Source organism: Puccinia triticina, chromosome 12A, assembly GCF_026914185.1.
Source record: "Puccinia triticina chromosome 12A, complete sequence".
Lineage (NCBI taxonomy): Eukaryota > Fungi > Basidiomycota > Pucciniomycetes > Pucciniales > Pucciniaceae > Puccinia > Puccinia triticina.
Window position 1 is genome coordinate 3,388,868 of NC_070569.1, and position 21,492 is coordinate 3,410,359.

The window sequence follows — 21,492 nt, forward strand, 5'->3', positions numbered from 1 at the left end:
GCCTGGAATGTCCTCAGGGCATGATGAAGCTGACCTGGTGTTGCTTTTAGAATAAATCATCTTTGGAACAGGGGTGAACTTGAAAAATTCCCAATGTGGTGTACATTTGTATCAGAACCTTGGGATTGCCCATGAAAGTGATGAATCTCAGGTAAGGCAAAACAGATGCCTTTCCATCAAAAATTAAGCTCTGGTTTTTAAACTTCATTCTACAAGGGCTGGTCACGGACAGGAAGTCCTCCATTCAAAGCTTTTTGTGTCTAAATCAATGTCTACAATGGTTGCAGATTTGACAGGAAGTACAGCATCGTTAAGTTATAAACTAGATACTTGTTTTGTTGCTGTTTGGTCCGAGGGATGACTTATTTGAATGGCCCATGAACAAAAGAAGTAAAGAAGAGAGATACACAATAAGTACAAAAAAGAGGGAGAGGCAAAAGACAGGGGCGGGGAGAAAGACAATCAAATTAAACTGGGGGTGTGGCTAGGAATACAAGGTTGATTGCTAGAGGGCTGATTGGAGTTAGAAGCAAATCCCATAAGATCCTGGCTATCATTGTTATTAGGAAGAAGACCAGAGGAATTAAGATTGGCGTTTGAGAGGGCCTGTCCGAAGGGGTTGGACTGCGTGACTTGTTGGCCAGGGAGAGCAGGTCTTTGTTCAAGTTGAGCAGCGAGGGAGGCGCCGAAGGAAGACGAGGGCTGGAACGGCTTGATTGTGGAGCCGCCGAACCCGGTGCGTTGGGGGAGGATGGCAGGAAGAGAGTTGTGGAGGGAAGACTGGTTGTCAAAGGCCGAGCTGTTAAAGCCGGTCGGCTGGCTCATCAGTCCTAGTCCTCCTCCTCCTCCAACCCCTACCTGTTGACTTTGATCAGTCTGTGCCTTGGGCTTCGTCACTGCGAATTCACTGGCCACGTTACTGAATAACCCGCCGGTCCCGGCGGCATTCGCGCTCTGAAGGTCCTTTCCGCCCCCCTCCAACTTCGACAATTGCTTCCCGAAGAACTCTTGGAACTCCTGCTTCTTCCGAGCCTCTGCTTCCAATCGCTCCTGCGTCGCTGCATCGGGGACCGCCGATGATTGAGCTGGTGGCGCACTTTGCTGCTGCTGTTTTTGTTGTTGCTGTTGGAATTGGAGTTGTGCTGCTTGTTCACGCGCACGCTGCTGGATCATCGACTGGGAGAAGGCTGATGCGGCTAGTGCATTCATTGATGGGGCATTACCGGAAGGTAGTTTGGGAACAGGTGGTGTTGAGGTTGAGCCGGGGAGTAGCGCAAAGGGATTCCGCGAGCCGGTCACTTGAGACTTAAGGGGGCTGGCGATAGAATGAGTGCTGGATGGTGAAATTGAAGAGCTGAGAGGCGAAAGCACATCGAATTTATTCATGCCTGCTGCCTGGATTGGAGGTGCTGACATCGCACCACTTGATCGATCAGGTTGGCCCGATGGAGGGCCCCATGGTGAGCTGGGAATCGTCGATAAACTGATAGCTGGGTTGGAAGCGAACTGTGAAAATGGATTGGCCCCGGTGGGTTGCGATGACACCATGCCAAGATTGCCCATGCTCTGAGTACTGAAGGTACTCTGACGGAAAGGATTCATAGCTCCCGTAAGTTGAGGTTGCACTGGGTTCATGAGTTGGCCACCGGGTGAGAATCCGGTGGGTTGCGATTGGAGAAACTGGGGCGGCTGGGGTCCATTCAGATTTCCAAACAAAGCCTGACCCATGGACTCTCTACCAGGAGGATGGGGTATCATGCCCGTTGGTTGAGGAAATACTGAATTGATTGTCGGTATTCCAGTGTTCGGCTGACCAAATGGATTTATGCCGGCCTGTTGTTGGAAGTAGTTTGAGGTTGGCGACATTGAGTTTGGATTGAACATGGACTGTTGTTCGGATTCAATCGACTCGAAGAAATCGATGAACGCCTTTTGGGATTCGGCTGGCTGGGTTGCTGGCTCGGTGGAAGGGGCCGGAGCACTGGCTGATTCTGTGGGTTTCGGCTCTTTGTAGAAAGTATCAATTTGGTGGTTGATCAAATCCAAACATTGAAGGTTGTCAGCCTTTCGATTTTAAAACCGATGATTACAGTTAATGAAGAGGATACTAGACTGACTCGGAGTAGAAGCCACTGGAGCAGGTCGGCCATCAGCTATTCGCTTGCTCTCCCTGTACTCTTGCCTGTTAGTTTCAAAGTTTGGATCGTTGAGATATTCTTCCAACGACCCAGAAAGGGAGACTGGGGCGTGCCGCAAGTTGGGGATGTTGACGTTGATGATGTTTTGGAGTTTCTTTGCAACACCCAGATAAGAAACGACTCTTTCGCACTGCTTGCAAAATATCTTGTAAGTCTTCAGAGCGGTAGTAGCATCGACGTGCGACATTTCGAAATAGTGCTCTACGGGTAATCAGAATTGTTAGCCAGGAAAAAAAAAGACAGACAGACAGAATGCAGGTGTTGGATTTCGAGTTAAGTTGATAAGCAGTTCTGAATACTTGAGAAAGGCAAGTAGACCTGAATGGATGAGGGAAGGCGAAATGATTCATTGCTTACCTAGAACGTTGATAACACCTTCGTTGACGGCTTGAAACAGTACTAGCAGGTCCTTCACTAGTAGCCGTAATGCTGACATCACCAAGTCGTCGTCGGTATCTTCTAAGTAAAACTATTGGAGAGTTTTTGTTATCAAAGTGCGAAATGGGATAAATCAAATGTGCCTACAACCCAATTGATTTCAAATTTATTCTCGTTTTCCCTTTTTGTGCTGCACCCACCTTACAATCTACGAGGGCATCCATTAGCTTCTGGAGGGTCCCTACTTCACGCAAGAGGCCTTTTTCGACGGTCAGTGATCGAATTCTGTTGGCACCATTTCTGGAAGAATTGCGGAGTGAGGCGGGTGCCTCGGATCGGGTACGAATGGGGTCATGCTTGAGAGCAGCATAGCACTTGAATCTTGCGAGCAGATAGTTGGCGTAACGGGATAGATTCTGAGGCGTGTCGGTGGTGGAGACGACATCTTTCAGGCCGAGGGACCGGCCGTCACGGCCATCGAGACCGGACCAGTAGGTCATCACTTCTTCCGCATTGCCGGCGCGAATAAGGGTGTGGATGACGAGGAGTGCTTTGAAGACAACGGATGAATTGGGGTCCCGGAGTTTCGAACGCAATGCACGCGAGACATCTTGGAAGGATCCGTCGGCCTGATAGGTGGATGAGACGAGGGCATCGATGTACTTGGACTTTGGTGGGGCGTGTTTAGCTTTACAGGCGCCTGAGACTATCTTGAACCAGTGTCCAGACATGGAATAGAAGGAGGGTAATGGTAATGAGCCAGGCTGATGAAACAATTCGAACTTGAAACGGGAGCGGGTCTTGCAATCAGCAGATGAGATGGTTCTTGTGAGATGATCATGTACAGTGCAGCGTGTGCTTACCTCCGATAGTGGTTCGACGGAATGTTTGCGGGCAAGTGTAGCGACAAGGCCCGGCCACGGAATCGACTGATAAGGATAAAAGCGGCGAGATAAATACGGAGACAAACACAGCGATGATGGCGGACTGGCTCGAACTTGAGTTAGAGGGTCTGTGGCGCCAGGTGGCACCATGTGGGGGGTTGGGACTGTCACGGGAGCCGCCTGTCACAAAAACTGATCGGGGTACATCAGGGTACATCCCAGTACCGGCCTGTACCGGCATGATCGGGCCGCCCCGGAGAACCTGTAGCTCTGCGAGCAAGATGCTGATCAGCTGGCAATGGCAGGCCAAAAAATTTACACGAATATATATCCTCTCTAATTTCCGTGCTGGATTCAGGAGGAAATTCCGCAGATGAAAAGAAGCCAGGGGCAACACTGATTGTTGGTTTTAACCTTATAGCTTATCAAGGATTCTTCTGAAGTACCATCGAATCATTTACAACAGATGAAGACAAGATCAGAAACAAACAGCGAGCTCCATCTGCGCAGAATCCCTCAAATGAGGCAGCCCCACAAAAAAATGAATAACAATTCCTTGTATTTGTGACAGGAGGCTTGGGTGAGACTTGGATATGAGAGGAGCTATAACACTCTTTAATCTCGCCGCTGCGGCCACCCGGACTTGAGGTTAAAACAAACCCTGATTGTTGTGTCAGTTCCTCCTTCCGTCTCCAGGAACTTGCGTATACGGTAACGAAGTTGCCACAGCAGCATTTTTGACAGATGAAGCATTCCATCAAAGCAGTTCCAGGCGTTGTGATTTTGCTCTATCCTCTCCTCATCTCAGCCACTCGAGAACCACCTACTCACTCGATTGCAGGTGTGCTAAGCAGTGATGATCCAACGCAAGACTTGCTCCATGATATTTCACACGGCCAAAGGGTGGAGTTTGGGCGTGACCACATTGATCAAAGCCTGACACCATTTCTGAACCAACCTTATTTGGCCCCAGAGGCACTAGACCTTTCCCTAGGTCAGTGAATTAGGCTTGTAGGTATCCCGATATACACCTTTCTAACTCGTCTCTTCTGTATCTGTTGGGATCTTATATGAATATGTTGAACTTGCATCAGGTGGCATTCCCACTAATTACCGCAAGACTTTTGATGGTGACAAGGATTTGGGCGCTGGTGGCCAGGATGCCTTGGCCGATGTCCGGGGAAGCATAAAAAGGCCATCGCTCAACTGGCCAGCTGAAGATGTTGAAGGAGATGGCAATCAGATCGATCAGCCCACTTCAAAAAGACCGGATCTAGGTCTAAGATTATCTTCGTATTCGGCCCAGAAAGGTAAAGAGCCAGTGAGCTCGGTAGGTCCGTCGCCTGGAATGACTCGAGAAAATGGTAAATCACACACCTTAAAAAAAGCATTATCTGGTGCATGGAGTCGCAATTCTAACTTGCGTGTTCCTTAGTTTGGGCAGAGCAAAATCATTCGCGCAGAAAACCTCCTTTTCAAGTGCGCGAGAGAGAACAAGATCCGAAGAGCTATCAACAGAATATTACACCTGCTGGGCATTCAATTCCGTTACGTCCTAAGCATCCCAGTAGCTTCGAGGGTTTTATTGTCAATGACGCAGGTCTAGCAGAACCCAGCTCTGGCGCAAAGAAAATGCAAGAAGCAAGATACTTTGGTTTAGAAGATCTAGATGATAAAATTTGGCCATGGATTTCAGTGATGCATCCAAATGGCCCGAAAGTGAAAATAGACAGTCAAGCACAATCGTTAATCATGGATTCATTAATAAAAAATATACCAAAGGACCTTCAGCGAAAGCATTCTCAAAGTAGGACCTCCAACAGTGGCGATGCCTCGGTTCCAATTGTCGATTTTTTGTTAGATGAGAGCATGAAAGAATTTGTTTGTTTGTTGTGGACTGAAAATCTCAAGGTACTACACGTTATTGAAAATGAGTCATCGGATTCGATCCGCCATTATGCTGAAGAACAGACCGACCTCATGAAGTGGTTTATCAACTTCATCTTGGTCCACCAAGACTTCACTTCACAGCGTTCAATCCACAATGACGACCGGGGAGTTCCGAGTATAGAGGAGTATCTATTCTATCAATTGTCAAAGGCCATCCATTCTAGTCATCATGAGAATGTTTTCCAGGTAATTCCAAGTTTTCCAGGAGGCTCGCAGAGCCCAATTCTTGTCTCCGGCAAGCAAATCCTGCTCAATAAATTTGTTCTTCAGCTCCTTGGGTTTTACTACAAAAACATCAACTGTATCAAATGGGATCACATGTTTAAAAAAGACAAGTACTTTGTCCTTCAAGTGGCCAACTATGGAAGAAACTGGATTGAGCCACCTTTCTTAGGATCTGATCAGACTCAAACTAGTGTCCATCAAAGTTGGGAAACAGCTTTACCATGGAAAAATCCAATGTTGCCTACTTTGTCAAGGAATTTTTCAGATGATGATAAAAATTTAGGATTTAAATATGAGAAATTAGTAGAACCACTTGGTCACTTAGTAGCAAGCTCCAAATTAGACATTCCAATAAAACAAATTCCTGATTTTGAATACTTGGATCAAAAGACATGGGCCTGGATATCATTGTATATTGTTAAAGAGGGAGCTCCATTTCAACAGAAGTATGTGTTGAATCACAACCTGAGAAGTAAAATCATAAAGTATGTTTCAGATACCATTCAAAAACATTTAGGTGAAAAGGAAAACCTGGAACAAGAATTGAAAAATGATCTCAATTTCACAGAAAGATTTTCCAAACTCATCCATTATATTTGGATACTCAACTCCTCCCTCCTGGAAATTTGGGGCTATGAACATTCAGATGAATTAGTTTTGAATGAACAAAAGTCCATTCAAGACTATCTTACAGAAACATTTTTGAATGAACTTGAGGGAGACAAGAACAAGAATTCAAGAGATTTTGGAGACCAATCTTATTTCCATCATATTTGGAAAATCAGATTTGAAAAGTTGATTATAAATTACTTCCTCTCACAAGAACAGAAGATAATTTATAAAACCCCAGATGGGTATGAAAATGATGGAAACCAAATCAAAATAACATTGGAAGAGATAATCTTGACACAAATTGTGGCCCATGTTCTATCAACCTACTATAAGAACCACAGCACAAGAAAGTGGAAAATCCTATTTGAACAGGATACAATCATGGTCAAAGCTCTCCTAAGATCAATCACAGTCCATTTTTTCACCAACTCACCAGCACAATTCAGGTTTATTGAGGCCTCCAAATGCTTCAAGTTGTTGAATATTCTCCCCTGGAATGCTGAACCTGAGAATTTACAGGGATACTTCTCAAATGAAACACAAGGTGCTCTTGATTTTCTTGATTACAAACCACATCACCGCATATTGGGTCAATGGTTGAAAAATGTTTGAAATCATCCGTCAAAATCATTCCAAAATACTTTCATGTAAGAATATATGATAGATTTGATTGTTTCCATTTCATTTATCACAAAGACTTTGCCTATTGTGCTATTGTTGGTGCTGCAGTAAACAGCTTTTGACAGCTGTCATATATGATATATATGCAACAGCATTCAGCAGATTCACAAAAAAAAGGATGAAGGCAGAAAATCTGACAGTGTGTTAAATGAAATGGGGAACCTGTATTTTGAAATTTCTCTCCATCATGCAGACAGGGCCTGAGGCTGTACCATGGGCGCCAATTTTGAAAAATAGCTCCTTTTGTTGTCCTCTACACAAAAATAAAAAACTACATGAGCATTCAGTTGTTAAATTTCTTCACATTTGAGCTCAAGAATGCCTTCTGTTGATGGTCAGATTTTGTCTTAATAAATATTGAGAGAAATAAATTTGGATAGATTACAATTTTGTGCCCTAGGCCCCTATGGTACAGGCCTGTAGTTGTGTGGGCAGTTTCTTGGATTTGATTGATGGATAGACGATACTCGTGGAGGACCAAGGTGAGTGATCTGTCAGGGATGGTTGACCCCATCTGCCCACCTAGTGCGCAATGTCAAAACAAGACCCCATCTACCTCATAAAATACCTCGGGGCTTTGGTGCCTCGGGATAGATATCCGGTTTGGGCTGGCCCTCGATACGATGGGGACGTCGGCTTACATAATCATGGCTCGTGTCGGTGACGAGCCACTTCAAGAAAACCAGAGAAAACCACGCAACAACTGTCAGGGTGACTACTCGGACGCTGAAGAAGAAGCTTAAGCAGCCAAACGAACCAAGGAAACCCCAAGGACAACCGTATCAACACACCCGCGAAGAGATACTTTTGCTTCGAGAGTCAATCACTTGCCCAGATATTCCAGATCGATCATGGCCGACTTCCCATCTCTCGAGTCTTCAGCCGGCACATCCAAGAACGCCGAGACCCACGAACCCATCAGAGAAGATGCCGCGACCCCACTCACCTCCGCAGAGAAACTCATGCGCCAGCACCATCAGCATCTTTCCTACGAGGAAATCCGCTCGGCGACCAGCAATGGCGACTACGATCACCAAGCGGGCCTTCCCAATGGAAATGGGAGTGGTAATCCAGCCAACCAAGCTAACAAGAAGAATCGTGATAAGAAGCAGCAGCCTGATCTAGATTCAGAAACTGCCTTCCCGTCCCTCGGCACTTCCGCTGCCGCTCCCAAGACCGCTGGGGGCTGGGGCGCAGGCCCTGCCCTTAGCTCCAGACCACTTGCTGGAAGTTTCCAAAAGATTGATTTGTCCAATACCAATCAATTTACCGAGACCTTGGTCTTGTTGCTATCTAGGTTCGTCTCTCACTGCGCTAAACTCGCTGATTCAGTCACTTGGCAAAGACTGAGCGATTCTATTTTATCTTTTCTTGGCTGTCCATCTGCCTTTTCAAACTCGCTTATTTCATCGTTATGGCCTTCAGCATCCACATTGGACCGGTACCCCCTCAATATAGAGAAAAAGGCCCTCGGGCGGCTGGTGAGAAACGTGAAGAAGATCCCAAGACTTTGCCAGATGTCAGTTTTGAATCAAGTTTCTCTTGATGTAACGATACTGATCAAGGGAAATTTCTCTTGCTATCAACAGGTTCTTCGTGTAATTCACAAGAGACATCCAACCGTCATCGTAGAATCCTCTACGTCCAGGGACCGGGTCACCATCATCTTTCGAACACCGTTCGTCTTACCAACACCCACGTCGTCGACCCCTCCGCTGATCAGAGCCGCATCTTCGTTGGCCCCCGAAGAGCGGATCATCCGAGCTCGCCAAGAGTTGATCACTCGCGTGACTCGAAAGATCGAAAAAGTGCTCAAGATCCCTGCCTCTGCTAAACCACTCGTGATCGGACAGCGTGGCCGGGTCATGAAAGAAATTATCGAGGTCACGGGTGCGAATATCAGCCTACCCCCCAAGGATGAAAATCGCCCGGTCAATGTGGACCCGCCGTCTGAAGAAACCAATATCAATGGTTCAGATGAGGTCGAGATGATCACTATCACGATCAACGGCGAAGAATCTTCCGTTCTGGATGCAGAAGATCGGATAATGATGATCGTTCGCGAACATACGAACAAAGTCAACATCAAAATCACCTCGATCCCAGTTGAATCTTACCCCCTCTTGAACAGGAAATCCAAAATCTCCGAAGTCGTTCTTCGTGGTTTAACCAGCGAGCTTGGAATCAGCGAAGACGAAATAAACTGTCAACTTACTATACCTTCGATCGATCAAATTTTCAAATCCTATCCTTCTCATCTCTGTTTAGCCGATCCTGAGACAAATAGCAGCTCTCACACGATCAAGGCTTCATCTGCCGGTAAAGAATCACTGCCTATCACTGTATCTGGCGATCGACAGCAAGTTGAATATGCCGTAAAAGTATTGGAATCAACATTTCAAAACACGGTCGGCTTATTTCTTGCTCCGTAGCTTAAGCATCCCTCATGTGATGCTTTTTTTTGGAAGGTTCTAATCCTCTTGTCTTCCTTTTCATTTGAGCAGATCAAGTCAATCGCCAAAGTGGAGCTAGAGCTCCCTAAACGTCAGCATAAGTTCTTGGACAAGCAAGCGATCGAAGAAATTCTTGAGTCGACGGGATCGCTTGTCATCGTACCTCCTGCGAGCGACTTGAGCGAGAAGGTTGTCATCCGTGGAGAAAACATGTCAAATGTTCAAGCGCTTGGTCTAGTTGTGGTTAGTCATTTTATTACGTTCAATGATGGATGCCGTTAGGTTTTGGGCCTGAATTTGATTCCACAATCAAACTGACAATGTGCTCATCAGACGAAAGCAAATGCTTTGACAGTCGAGAGCTTGGACCTGAAGAAAATTCATCCTACATTGTCTGACCCCTCCGGCTATTCTAACTCGGTGATCGCACATCTGTCGATCAAAGCTCACCAGGCGAAATTGAAACAGATCCAAGAAGAATGCGCTCCCAAGGAAGTGAAGATCTATCTGCCTCTCCAAGGTTCTTCCTTCTCGACGATTGACATCGCTGGTAAAGACGCAGAATCGATCAAGCACGCTAAAGGATTGGTCGAAACGTATATCAGAAATAACATGAAACCGGAATACTTCGTAAACGTTGAAGTTGACAGGTTGCTACATCGTCATATCCTGAAAAAGAAAAATCCCCGCTTGAAAGTCCTCTTGGATCACAACGGGATTGAGATGATCATCCCTCACGAACAAGACCCATCCTCGACGATTCTGTTAGTTGCTACCAAGGCAATCATCGGCAAAGAAGTCAAAGCGAGCAACGACAGCGAGCTGACGTCAGCATTGTCCAAAGCGAAGGAGGAGATTTTGAAATCGGTGAAAGAGTTAGCAGAGATGAAAAAGGTAGAATTGGAAGTACCCCAAAAACTGCACAGTCACATCGTCGGTCATAACCAGACTACACTGAACGTCATCATCGGAGAAGATAAATTGGTCTCTGTCCAAGTCGGCAATCCCTCATCACCTGATCTCATCACGATTCGTGGCTCGAAAGATGAAGTGGACAGGGTTGAAAAGGAGATTAGACGGATGGCTGAAGAAGCCAAAGTGACTGAAGCGACTAACTCCTACGTTAGTCAATTCTTTTTCCTTGCCGACCGGCTACTTGCCGCGCGAGTGCGGAATTCGATATACAAAACCATAGATAATCATTTACTTTGTACTGAATTACCCTCTTTCACTACAGTCGGCTGAGTTCGAAATAGATTCCAAATTGGTCAGTCACCTCGTAGGCAAAGGTGGAGCCACGATCTCGAAGTTAGGAGAAGAATTAGGAGTCCGAGTTGTGTTTGCAGACCAAGTCAGCAATGGACCGTCTCACGAGACCGAAAGCTCCACTCATCACAAAAAGCGCAAGAATCATCACTCGAAGGTTTTGGTCACCGTGTCTGGTAGGATGGAAAATGTTGAGGAGGCTAAGAAGCGCATCTTGAACCAAGCTGAACGAATTGTACGTGTTTTTCTAAACTCCGGGCCCGCTTTTCCTGTTTGGTTTTGGGCCCTGGATAATAAAGTTGATTTTCCCGATTGAATTGTATTATGACCTCGGACCAAAACACAATTCTTCGCCAGGCCGATGAAGTTACAGTAACCTTGCCAATAGCAGCTGGATTAGACAGAGGGGCATTGATCGGCAAAGGCGGCATATATCTTTCACGCCTTCAGGTTAGTGGTGAACTTGTACTAAATCCTCGCCAGATCATATCTCTTACGACTTCCTGATGTGGCTTTTCTCGATCAGGATACGCACATGGTTCACATCAACATGCCTCGAAGTCGGAAAGAGGAAAATTCTGCAAATGGGACTGACTCGGACATCACGATTCGAGGGCCTAAGAAGGGTGTAGAGGCAGTGAAACGTGAAGTGAGTTCAGACAACCTTAATTTGGCTCACGTTTTCTAAACAAATGAATCTCACGTCTTGACAAATGGTATTATAGTTGATCGAGCTAATGGAATACGAGCGTGAGCAAGGGAATGTCGCATCCATCGAAATTTCCACCAAATCCGTTTCCCGAATCGTCGGCAAAGGAGGCGCTCAGGCTGACAAGATCAAAGAGGACAGCGGACTTCAATCATTGGACATTGATAGACTCGATAACGCGGAGGGAATCAGTCGTGTCACCTTGAAGGGCTCCAAGGCTGCTATCTCGGCCGCCAAGAAACTCATCAACGGTATTGTTCAAACTGTCGACGATGAATGCTTTGCTGAAGTCAAGATCCCCCGATCTTTTCATCAAAGCTTGATTGGTCGAGGAGGAGCACGACGTAAGAGCACATCTTTCGACCCCTACATTCATAATAGTTAAACTTTATTTTTCTTCTTGTATTTGTCCAGTGCGTGAACTCGTCAAGAGAGCGGGGTTGGATGAATCGGCATCCAAATTGGTACATTTTCCAAGAATCACTTCGGAAGGCGACGCCGCCGACATCGTTCAGATTAAAGGAGACAAGAATGACGTCCCGAAAATCAAGCGTGAATTGGAGCTTGAAGCTGAGCGTCTGATCAATCAAGTCACCTATGGAGCTTTTATCCCGAAGAACAGTCAACCAGGTATCATCGGAAGAGGGGCAACTGGGCTCAAAGCTCTGCAAGACAAGCATAATGTTACGATCATCGCACCAGGTTGGTCACAATGGGCTACGTCTGATCAACCTACAAACCAAGCCGATTTGAAGGAGGTCGATCCGGATGAGATCTTTAAAGTTATTGGAACCAAGGAATCGTGCTTGTCTGCGATAGAAGATATGAAGGTTGGTTGACCGTCCCCTGGTATTTTCTTGTCACTCACCATCATGATAACATTTGAGACGCTTGGCACTAAAATGGGTATCTTACTGGCCTTACAGAGCAAAATCGTGGTCAAGGATCGACCCGAGCGAGCATCGGCATCCAAAAAGACGATGATGATCCCGGCTCAATTCCACCATTTACTTATCCAAAACGGCAGATTTATTCGAGGTAAACCCACCTATTCACTCGCCTCTATCCGTAATTATCACTAATAAGAGCATAATCCTCGTTTTCTCTCTCTTGGAATTCAGGACTTCCAAGAGGAGTGCGAATCGATCACGGCAATATTTCAATTCCCTCCCTCGAGCAGATCGGCAAATCTTCGACCGATATTCCTGTAGTGCCCACGTCTAGAATAGACGTTGACGATAGTGACTCACAAAATCAACTTGTGATATTGAGTTGGGATGCTGGAGAAGTTAAGCTGAATGGAATGTCAGAAGTGCCTTGGTGAGCACATAGATGGGCTGCTATAAATATTTTAAAGGAGAACTGCAAGCTAAACTTATATCTTTTGTTGATCTCTATATGGCATCTTCAACCCAACAGGAATATGTCGGGCCCAGCGGCGGAACTGGAGAATGTCGAGAAGACGTTGAAGACCCAAATAGATTTCTGGAAGAGCAAGATGGATGTCGAGGGCGGTAAGATCTATGCGGCGACGGTCAAAGTTCCTGGGCATGCTATGCCAATGATCATTGGGAGAGGCGGGACCGGACTGCGCGAGTTGACGGCTAAGAGCGACGGTGCATTCGTCGAAGTCCTCGGCAAATCGGGCTCCGATACCCTCAAGATCATGGGCACCTCTAAGCAATTAGACTCCGTTAAGGCCTTGTTGAATCAGATGAAACGAAGAGCTTAGCTCTCCCCACACATCATCTCACATCGTTTGTTTTCTAAAATCGCACGCTTTCTTTGTATAAAGTTCTTATGAAATTATCCTCTAATGGATTACTTGGTTTGATTTCATCTCAATTTCTCACTTATCGCACTTGTCCACTTCCGTATCTCTTTCTTCTACTATTTTGTTGTTCGACGCTTTTTTTGCTGGCGTCGAACAAAAGGCAGAAACTTGGATTGATTTCTTGTTGATCTGGTCTTTGATCAAACAGAGACATACATATATGGATCATAAGTCTAAAAGAAAACACATAGAAAGATAGAAAACAGAGTGATTATCTCGTGTATACGCTCAATTTTGAATATAGAAAATGGGGATATTGTGGTTTCAGGTTGTAGGAACTATACATGAAGTACAACTGATACATCCATAGACAAAAGAAGGAAAAGTTAATATTGCCTTGTGACAACTGAAACTTACACATTCTCTTGATAGTGGACAGCACAGATTATTTCAAGCATTCCTAGGGAGCGGTATAACTGCATTGGTTATTGCACGGTTGGTTATGTGAGTGATATATTTTGGTATGTTCAATGGTGGATAATCAATATTATTGCTGAATTCTGAACTCCATGGGAACAGTTTGAAAGCTTGAAACTGTGGCAGGTACTCCTCTCTATAGCTCTTCTCCTTTCCATAGTATGTTTTCAAAGTCAGTTGGATGAGGAAGGTAAACAATTCTTCATCTCTTTTAAATAGACTGTTCCACTGTTTAATGCCCTGGTTTTTGTGGTATGAACCAATTATATGAAGCGCAATTTTTGTGAGTAGTATGGCTTCTCTTGAAATCTTAGCTTTCCCTGGTACCTTATTGCATGATATCCGGCTCACTTCATAAATTGGTTCCTTCAATTTACTTTCAATAAATAAGTCAATCAGAAATGCATCAAAAATTTCATCTTTTGCATTCCTTGGGTGGTGGGATTGTTGTTTATCAAGGCTTGAAAGAGATTCAAAGTACATCTGAACTGATTTCTGTTGTTGGAAAAACAATTCTTCTGATCTTCCACATCCCAAACTCTCAAGGAACCTTGCATTCATTGCATAGATGAATTGGAATACATGTTCAAGTGTTGAGAAAAAGGTGCTATCATTGGATTCTAGGGCAGAAAGAAATGAGTCTCTTCTCTCTTTTCCTATCTTCTTTTCAATCAAATCCAAAATATTACTCCGCATATTTTCTCTGAGGGGGCTCTTTGGTTTGAAGGTTTGCTGTGATTTCCGGATTCCTGAAAGACAATTCCTTGCTAAAAATGCCCAGTAATTTTCATCTTGTTTATATCTATGTTTCAAATCAAATATGTGGGTATCTTTGGGGGTCCTCCTGTGATTTAGTTCCATTTCCAACAATCCTGATTTGTGGGGACTAGCTAATTCAACACATGTTTCATAATGGAGGTTTTTCAATCTGAAATTTCTTAGGACATCTTGACCAATACTAGGTAAAAGCTTGTTTTCCCACGGTGTAAGTTCCATTGATCCCAGCTCTTTTTCTTTCTTATTATGATTTGCAGGTGGCCAATTTCGCAACCACTTACTGCCAAATGCAGCAATTTGGAGTACAAAATAAAAATCTTCCTTAAATACATGATTCCATTTGATAATGTTTTTGTTTTTGTAATAAAATCCAAGGAGATCAATGGCAGCTTCAGTCAATAGTGCCCTCTTTTGTGGAATATTAACCTCCTTCACTGACCAGGAGAACCAAGGTAACTTTATGGTGTGAATATGGTCTCCTTCATAATTAATAGCTCCCAATATCTTCTGATAAATTTGTCCCTCTATTTTGTCCAATCTACTTGGATGAATTTGAATGGAATCATTTGAAAAAGCAAGTTGATGATTCTGGCAATGGGAAATAAACCCACGAAACCATTTTGAGAATTTCACTTGTTTGTCATAGTAAGGAAAACTATGTCTGTTTGCTCCAAGGAGTCGCTGAAATCTAGTGATCAAAGCCCAGATTACACCCAAAATCTCTCTTGTCTGTTTGTGCGGGATGAAATAAGATTTTAAATTTTTTTGAGAATTACCATTGTTGTTGATGTTTGAAGGCAGGAAATCATGTTCTTGAAACAAAAACTCCTTCATTAATCTGTCTACCTGGAGAGACATCACATTTTCTTTTCTAGCATTAATATGTTCCCATATCACTGAAATCCATGGCCAAACCTGTGGGCTCATCTTGGGGAGAACGAACTCGAATATCGGCCTTTCTTGATGTGATAAAATTTCCCTGACCAAGTTAATGCCATTATCACGTGTCAGGCGGCCAAAATTGGTGTTTCCATGAAAACTCCTAGTTGTAGACGCAGCTGCAAGGTAACATGGCCAAGCAGTTTCTCCATTTCGTGGCTTGATAGTGGTATCAGTTGAAATAACTTTTCCCCTATCTTGCTGAGTAGTTCCGACCATCATTGTAGATTTGGTTCTAATTTCGGCTTTGGACGTGGTAGACAGGTCATTTTGTTCATGTCCTATGACATATGGGTTAATTTCTGGCGGAGTTCTGTTTCCTGAATGATGCATGAATGTCCGATTTTTAAAAAACATTAGTAAGCTTTTCTTGACCTTCCACGGAGTACTGATTTAATTTCGCGGACAGGGTGTGCTATGGGGCATTATCCAAACTTGAGGCAGACAGCAGCGAGGCATTTACCCTTGGATTCAATCGGTGGCCAAGCCATCTTAGCCTGTTCCATTTCACGCAGACCTGAGGATAAACTCAAGCCCATTTTCTGTTTCTTTAAAGATGGTTGTTGCTCTACGTCTTGCTCTTCACTTTCCCGGCCTGGCCAAACATGTGATGGCTTCTTCGGAGCTTTACGGCCATCGCCTGAGACAAACCGCAATACTTGTCAGATGCTGGACTTGGAATGAGGTGACTGTGAACAATCTGAACCTCTGTTAGACGTTGAATTAGACTGACCAATACTCAAATCTAATCTTGACGATTTCTGAAATAAGTGCTCCTGTCCGTAAGAGATTTTGTGTGATTCTGAATCGGGAAAAGTCTGAAGTAATGGTGCCAATAGATTCATAGTACGGTCACCATGTAGATCTTGGACTGCTGATTCAATTCGAATAGCATGCCTTGCTGAATCAAATACTGGCTCTTGATTTGACCAGTTGACTGGTGTTAAAGCTGCGGTGATAAAGTTCAACTGGATCAGGAAGATCAAAAATGATGGGCTAATGAAATTTCCCATTTTCCATGCAAAATTCAGCTTTCTAGCTGCGAGGGAAAAGGCAGTGTGGTGCCCAGACACAATGTGCGAATTTCCATACAGCTTTCAAGTCATGCTCACTGCAACTGCAACATACTGGATAAATATGTATCTTACGGAAGCCCATCCATCATGATCGGATTTGTGCCATCTTTGAGATATGCCCTTTGTATCTCCATAAAACATTAATTCACAATCTGAAACCAGCTTTTTGCATAAACATTTAAGTATATACATATAAATGTAGCTGGCTCCAGAGTCCACCGTACCTGCCGCGTCACCTGAAACATTCCTAGGATGTGCACGCTCTAGATGGGCTGCAGGCGGGAAAAATGGCTGTGAAAACCTGTCTCTATGGTGTTCAAAGATGATTCATGCATGCATAAATCATAAAATCATAAAACATTTGTGTGCAGGGGATCTTGCAAGTATGATTAGGTAATCCTACTGAAAGCATTTTATGAGTTTATGATTTAGGCATTCATAAACCAACTTTTAAGATGATTTATGCATGTATAAATCATAAAAGCATCAAACATTTGTGTGCAGGGGATCTTGCTAGTATGATTAGGTAATCTTACTGAAAGCATTTTGTGAGTTTATGATTTAGGCATTCATAAACCAACTTTTAACACCTTATCCACATATTGCATGTCCCAGCTAGAGGATGGATCTGCATGGATAATTGCAGGGGATCGAGCGGGAACCAGCGAGTTCCCCCCTGTCCATGCAGGCCTAGAGTAGGGGAAAGCGCACAAGGGATCAGGACCGGGTCGCGGTGTCATGCGCGGAACCACTTAACGCGGTATATAACACCGACACCCGAAGATTTGGATCAGCCTCTCGCTATCCAACTCTTCCCCCCCCTGATCCTTGAGCTTTTCGAGCTTTCCCCCTCTCCGAAAGCTTGAGAATTTTTTTAGTCACCTCCCTCCCACCCATATGTACGAGCGTCTGTACAGTTTTTGGAGTAGGGGCTTTCACCTGAATACCCTACTCCATCTGTAAAGACACCTAGATCCACGAGATTTTTTCCTCTGGTCGAGGCTGAGCAGGAAACCACCACCCTGCCATCCTCTCTTCCCACACTCGTCGCGAGAAGCCAGACACACTGTAAGGCGTCTCGCAACGAGTACCAGCGGAGAAACTCAGGCTGGAATGGACTACCATACCCAACTAAGAAAATTCACATTTGTTTGCTATATTTTCAGGTCAAGTAAGCCTGGGTTTGCAGGCAGGTTAGCTGACCAAGGCTACCTTGGGTGGGCAAACACATTTGTTGGGTCAGTTTCAGGCTAACTGACATCAGAAATGCCCTAGCCTGAGGCTAGCTAAATTTGGCAAGCCTAAACCTGAAATCAAGCCTGAGGTTTGTTGACCCTGGTTTAGCCCAGACCAAAGTGATTGCCAGCCGGGTTAAGTTCCCCAAAATCTTCAACTTGACCCAAAAAATGTGAATGCTCTAATTTGCTCTGTGATTTAAGGGGGGCATTTTCACACAGGGACTGGTGGAACCTTAATATGTGGGGAAATATGTGAAAGATGACGGAGAACCTTTCAAATATTTTTTGGGGCCTTGAAACAGGGGGGTTCACAATTGAATTTTACTAAACTTTGGAGCCAAATTTAAGGCCTTTATGAATTTTTTTTTAAGATTTTGGGAAAATGCACAGCAGCAGGTGATACTGATCAATCAGTGAAATTTATCAATTTTTTTAAAAAATGTTCATAAACACCTTAAAATGTGTCCCAAAGTTTTGTAAATTTCAATTGTGAACCCCCCTAATAAGAGGCACTAAACTTCATTTTTTTGACATCCATTTTCTCCGCTTCCTGTTATGGCTAGGTCTGCAGAGAGGAAGGTTCTGGGGTTTTTGGATCCTATATGGTAGATTTCAGGTTGAGGAAGAGGTCTGGATCTCCAGCCTTGCAAACCATGAATGTGCAGTAGAGATGGCCTCTTGCACACAGGTACCTGCCTGAAAATTCACAAATTCTCAACACCCGCACCCGCAGTGACAATTACCCCGTGTGGTGGCCCCTCTCATGGTCAGCTAGTCAGGAGCATTTCCGCCGCCGCTGCCAGCAAGATCAGCAAGACCCTTAGCAAGCATCAAGACCTACAATCACCCCCAAGGCACTCACTCATCCTCAAGAACTCCCTCCCCTTGTTTTTCCCTCCAAACTCTCTCTTCCATTCTTTTCATCTTTCTTGGTCCTAACACAGCATCTGCTGTGGGTTTATTCATGTCTTATTTTCTTTTTTTTCCCTGGTCTCTGCTCCCTAGTGTGTTGTGTTTTCCTGCCCTGTTTGTTTCCCTCAGTTTTTTTGGTCCACTTTTCAGTCTCCAGTCCCCTGTTCCTGTTCCTGTTTTTTTGTTTTCATTTATCTTTTTCTTTTTCTGTTGTTTCTTTGTTTGTTTCTTCTGTTTTCTCTCTGTTGTGTGTGTGTGCGCGACTAGGAGGATGTGATGAAATACATGTGACAGGTCGCCTCCTGGAGTCCAATTTCACCAAACTGGGAGGATGGGTCTGATCCCCAGAATACAGTCCATCCCAAGAATCTCATTGACCATATCTTTGGAGTTTGAAACTTTGAGCTTGCCTGTTTCAATCACTTCCATCGGAGATCCTCCATTCAGCTTTCCTCCCCCCACAGATCATCTTTTTCATCACCTGAAAAACAAAACAACCGCCACTGAGGATCCAACACCCTGGCAAACATCTCAAAACCAACCCCACCAACTAGCTATCTTTGATCCCTGTCTTAGCTCATCTTTATGGAAATCACCCAGAGGGAAGCCTAAACAGAAACCATCCCCTCACACAACTACCTCCACCTAGCACGGACAGGAGTCCCTCAGGGTAACAGGGGGCAGGTACCTGGGTGCAGGGGTGGTTACCCGCTCTGATATACTCACTGCCCGTGAGAAATCCCTCCCAGTCAGCAATACATACACTCACTGACCAGGAGAGATTCCCACAGTCAGAAATCTCATTGATGACCGGCAGTGGATCCTCCCAGCCATCAAGTTGATTGATGACCAGAAGGGAATCCTCCCAGCCATTGAGTAGATCAATGACCAGGAGGGAATCCTCCCAGCCATTGAGTAGATCAATGACAAAGAGGGAATCCTCCCAGCCATTGAGTAGATCAATGACCAGGAGGGAATCCTCCCAGCCATTGAGTAGATCAATGACCAGGAGGGAATCCTCCCAGCCATTGAGTAGGTAAATGAACGGGAGGGAATCCTCCCAGCTATTGAGTAGATCAATGACCGGGAGGGAATCCTCCCAGACATCAAATTACCGGGAGGGGATCCTCCCAGCCATCCAGTATATTGATGACCAGGAGGGGATCCTCCCAGCCATCCAGTATATTGATGACTGGGAGGGGATCCTCCCAGCCATCCAGTATATTGATGACCAGGAGGGAATCCTCCCAACCATTGAGTGTATTGATGACCAGGAGGTAATACTGCCAGCCATTTAGTATATCAATGACCAGGAAGGAATCCTCCCGGTAATCAATATAATTGCTGACCCAGGGATTCCTCCTGGCCCTACAGTCAAATAGATGTACATACCTCTTTGACCAAAGGAATCCCTCTCATCAAAGAGGGGTGTACACCTCTTTGACTGGAGGGATCCCTCCAGTGTGAGAATGAAAGCTGGTTAGTCGGTGGAAATGTCCGCTGACCGCCTCCTTCAAGAATATTAGTGTCCAGGCTGTGTGATTGTTGGTAACTCGGCTCCGCACTGCTACTTTCCGCTAGCCTTCAGTGCTCCTCTACTGAGCCTGATCTATAGCGTAATAATCCGCAAGTGAATGAAGCTCCGCACTCCGTAAGTACAGAAATCCGCAAGTAACACTCCAAGTAAAGATAAGATCCCCGATAATCTCCTAATAACTCTAGTACGTTCGTAGTGGTAAGTACAATGATGAGTAAAATCCGTAGAAGAATGATAGGATAATCCAATCTCCCCTCTTCCCGTCCTTCCCTCCACGCACATTGCCGTTCCCACCCAATTCCGCACGTCTGACGCTTTCCCGCACTATTCCTCCAGCTCTGCCCACTATCCCGCTTGTCACTTTCCCCGACGCTTGAACTCCCACTGTCCTCTGCCTAGCCCCTGTCAGTTGGTCTCTTGCCACTGCCTCCACCCCGGTTCCACCCGCTTTGGCTGTCGTGACTCACCCGCTGACGCGCCGCTGCTACCAGTCCACGTGTGCAGCCCCGCCTTTTCCGCTCCAATCCGAAATCCGCAATCCATGCATTCCAGTCCGCGCGTGACTTTCCATAAGCTTTCTTAGCGTGCTTTCCTGACCTCATCCTCAGTGCTTATGTCACCGGAATGCACTCTGCCTGAGCAGCTTTGTGCATTCCCGCCCGCGCTATCCCCGCGTGGACATTCTACCGCGCTCGCCTATATAAATCACCACACCAGCCAAGGAGGTTGTACACCACTTCAACAGGGGGGATCCCTCTGATTGAGGAGGATGTACACACCTTTGACTAGGATCCCTCCAGTGTACAGTGGGCTCACATAAATTTTGGGTCTTGGAAAAACGACTCCCAAGTTTTGGGAAAACGACTCCCATACGTCTGCGCGACTATTTTTCGACCAGCGCTGGACGTCGACCTAGACCCTTTTTTTGGGTACGGCTTTTTTGGGAGTCGTTGACCCAAAAAAAATATTTTTTGGGAGTCGTCCCCACTAATTTTTTGTATTATTTTTTATTATTTTTAATATGTATAACTTTTTTGTTCCACGTACTAGAGCCATAAAAATTTGATGGCACAGAGAAACATACACAAAAAGACAATACTGAAAGTTTTAGCAGTATTTTCCCATCAGAAAATGAGATATAAGGGATGTGCGCCAAAATTAGTAGGAAAATAACTGCTGACTGTGTAACTTTTGTGTTACACACCCAAAATGTCCACAAATTCCAGGGATATCTTAAGACTGCATAAACTCTGTGATATAAAATTTCTGGCATTATTGTTCCATCAGAAAATGACACATAAGGGGCGTGCCGAATGCTCAGTAGGAAATGACTGCTAACTGTGTAACTTTTGTGTTACACAACCAAACAGTCTAAAATTTTCAGGGATATTTCAAGACTGTAAATC

At 44.9% G+C, this 21,492-nt stretch overlaps 3 protein-coding genes across 3 annotated transcripts; 2 read left to right on the forward strand and 1 right to left on the reverse strand.

Moving 5' to 3' along the window:
- Nucleotides 1–462: 462 nt before the first annotated feature.
- PtA15_12A302 (uncharacterized protein) lies at nucleotides 463–3,610 on the reverse strand (the record flags this gene model as incomplete). Its single annotated transcript, XM_053161897.1, has 5 exons — nucleotides 463–2,006; nucleotides 2,118–2,399; nucleotides 2,556–2,667; nucleotides 2,777–3,358; nucleotides 3,440–3,610. 5 exons carry the CDS (start codon nucleotides 3,608–3,610, stop codon nucleotides 463–465), a joined length of 2,691 nt encoding a protein of 896 aa, XP_053025868.1.
- A 594-nt stretch (nucleotides 3,611–4,204) lies between these two features.
- On the forward strand, nucleotides 4,205–6,273 carry PtA15_12A303 (uncharacterized protein; the record flags this gene model as incomplete). Its single annotated transcript, XM_053161898.1, has 4 exons — nucleotides 4,205–4,454; nucleotides 4,555–4,824; nucleotides 4,896–6,081; nucleotides 6,204–6,273. 4 exons carry the CDS (start codon nucleotides 4,205–4,207, stop codon nucleotides 6,271–6,273), a joined length of 1,776 nt encoding a protein of 591 aa, XP_053025869.1.
- A 1,506-nt stretch (nucleotides 6,274–7,779) lies between these two features.
- Nucleotides 7,780–13,088, forward strand: PtA15_12A304 (uncharacterized protein; the record flags this gene model as incomplete). The annotated part of the gene is made up of 13 exons (XM_053161899.1): nucleotides 7,780–8,225; nucleotides 8,354–8,447; nucleotides 8,518–9,336; nucleotides 9,433–9,624; nucleotides 9,715–10,503; nucleotides 10,619–10,882; nucleotides 11,005–11,097; nucleotides 11,174–11,296; nucleotides 11,373–11,700; nucleotides 11,771–12,186; nucleotides 12,283–12,394; nucleotides 12,478–12,676; nucleotides 12,776–13,088. The coding sequence occupies 13 exons, from the start codon at nucleotides 7,780–7,782 to the stop codon at nucleotides 13,086–13,088; spliced, it is 4,188 nt and encodes a 1,395-aa protein (XP_053025870.1).
- Nucleotides 13,089–21,492: the final 8,404 nt, after the last annotated feature.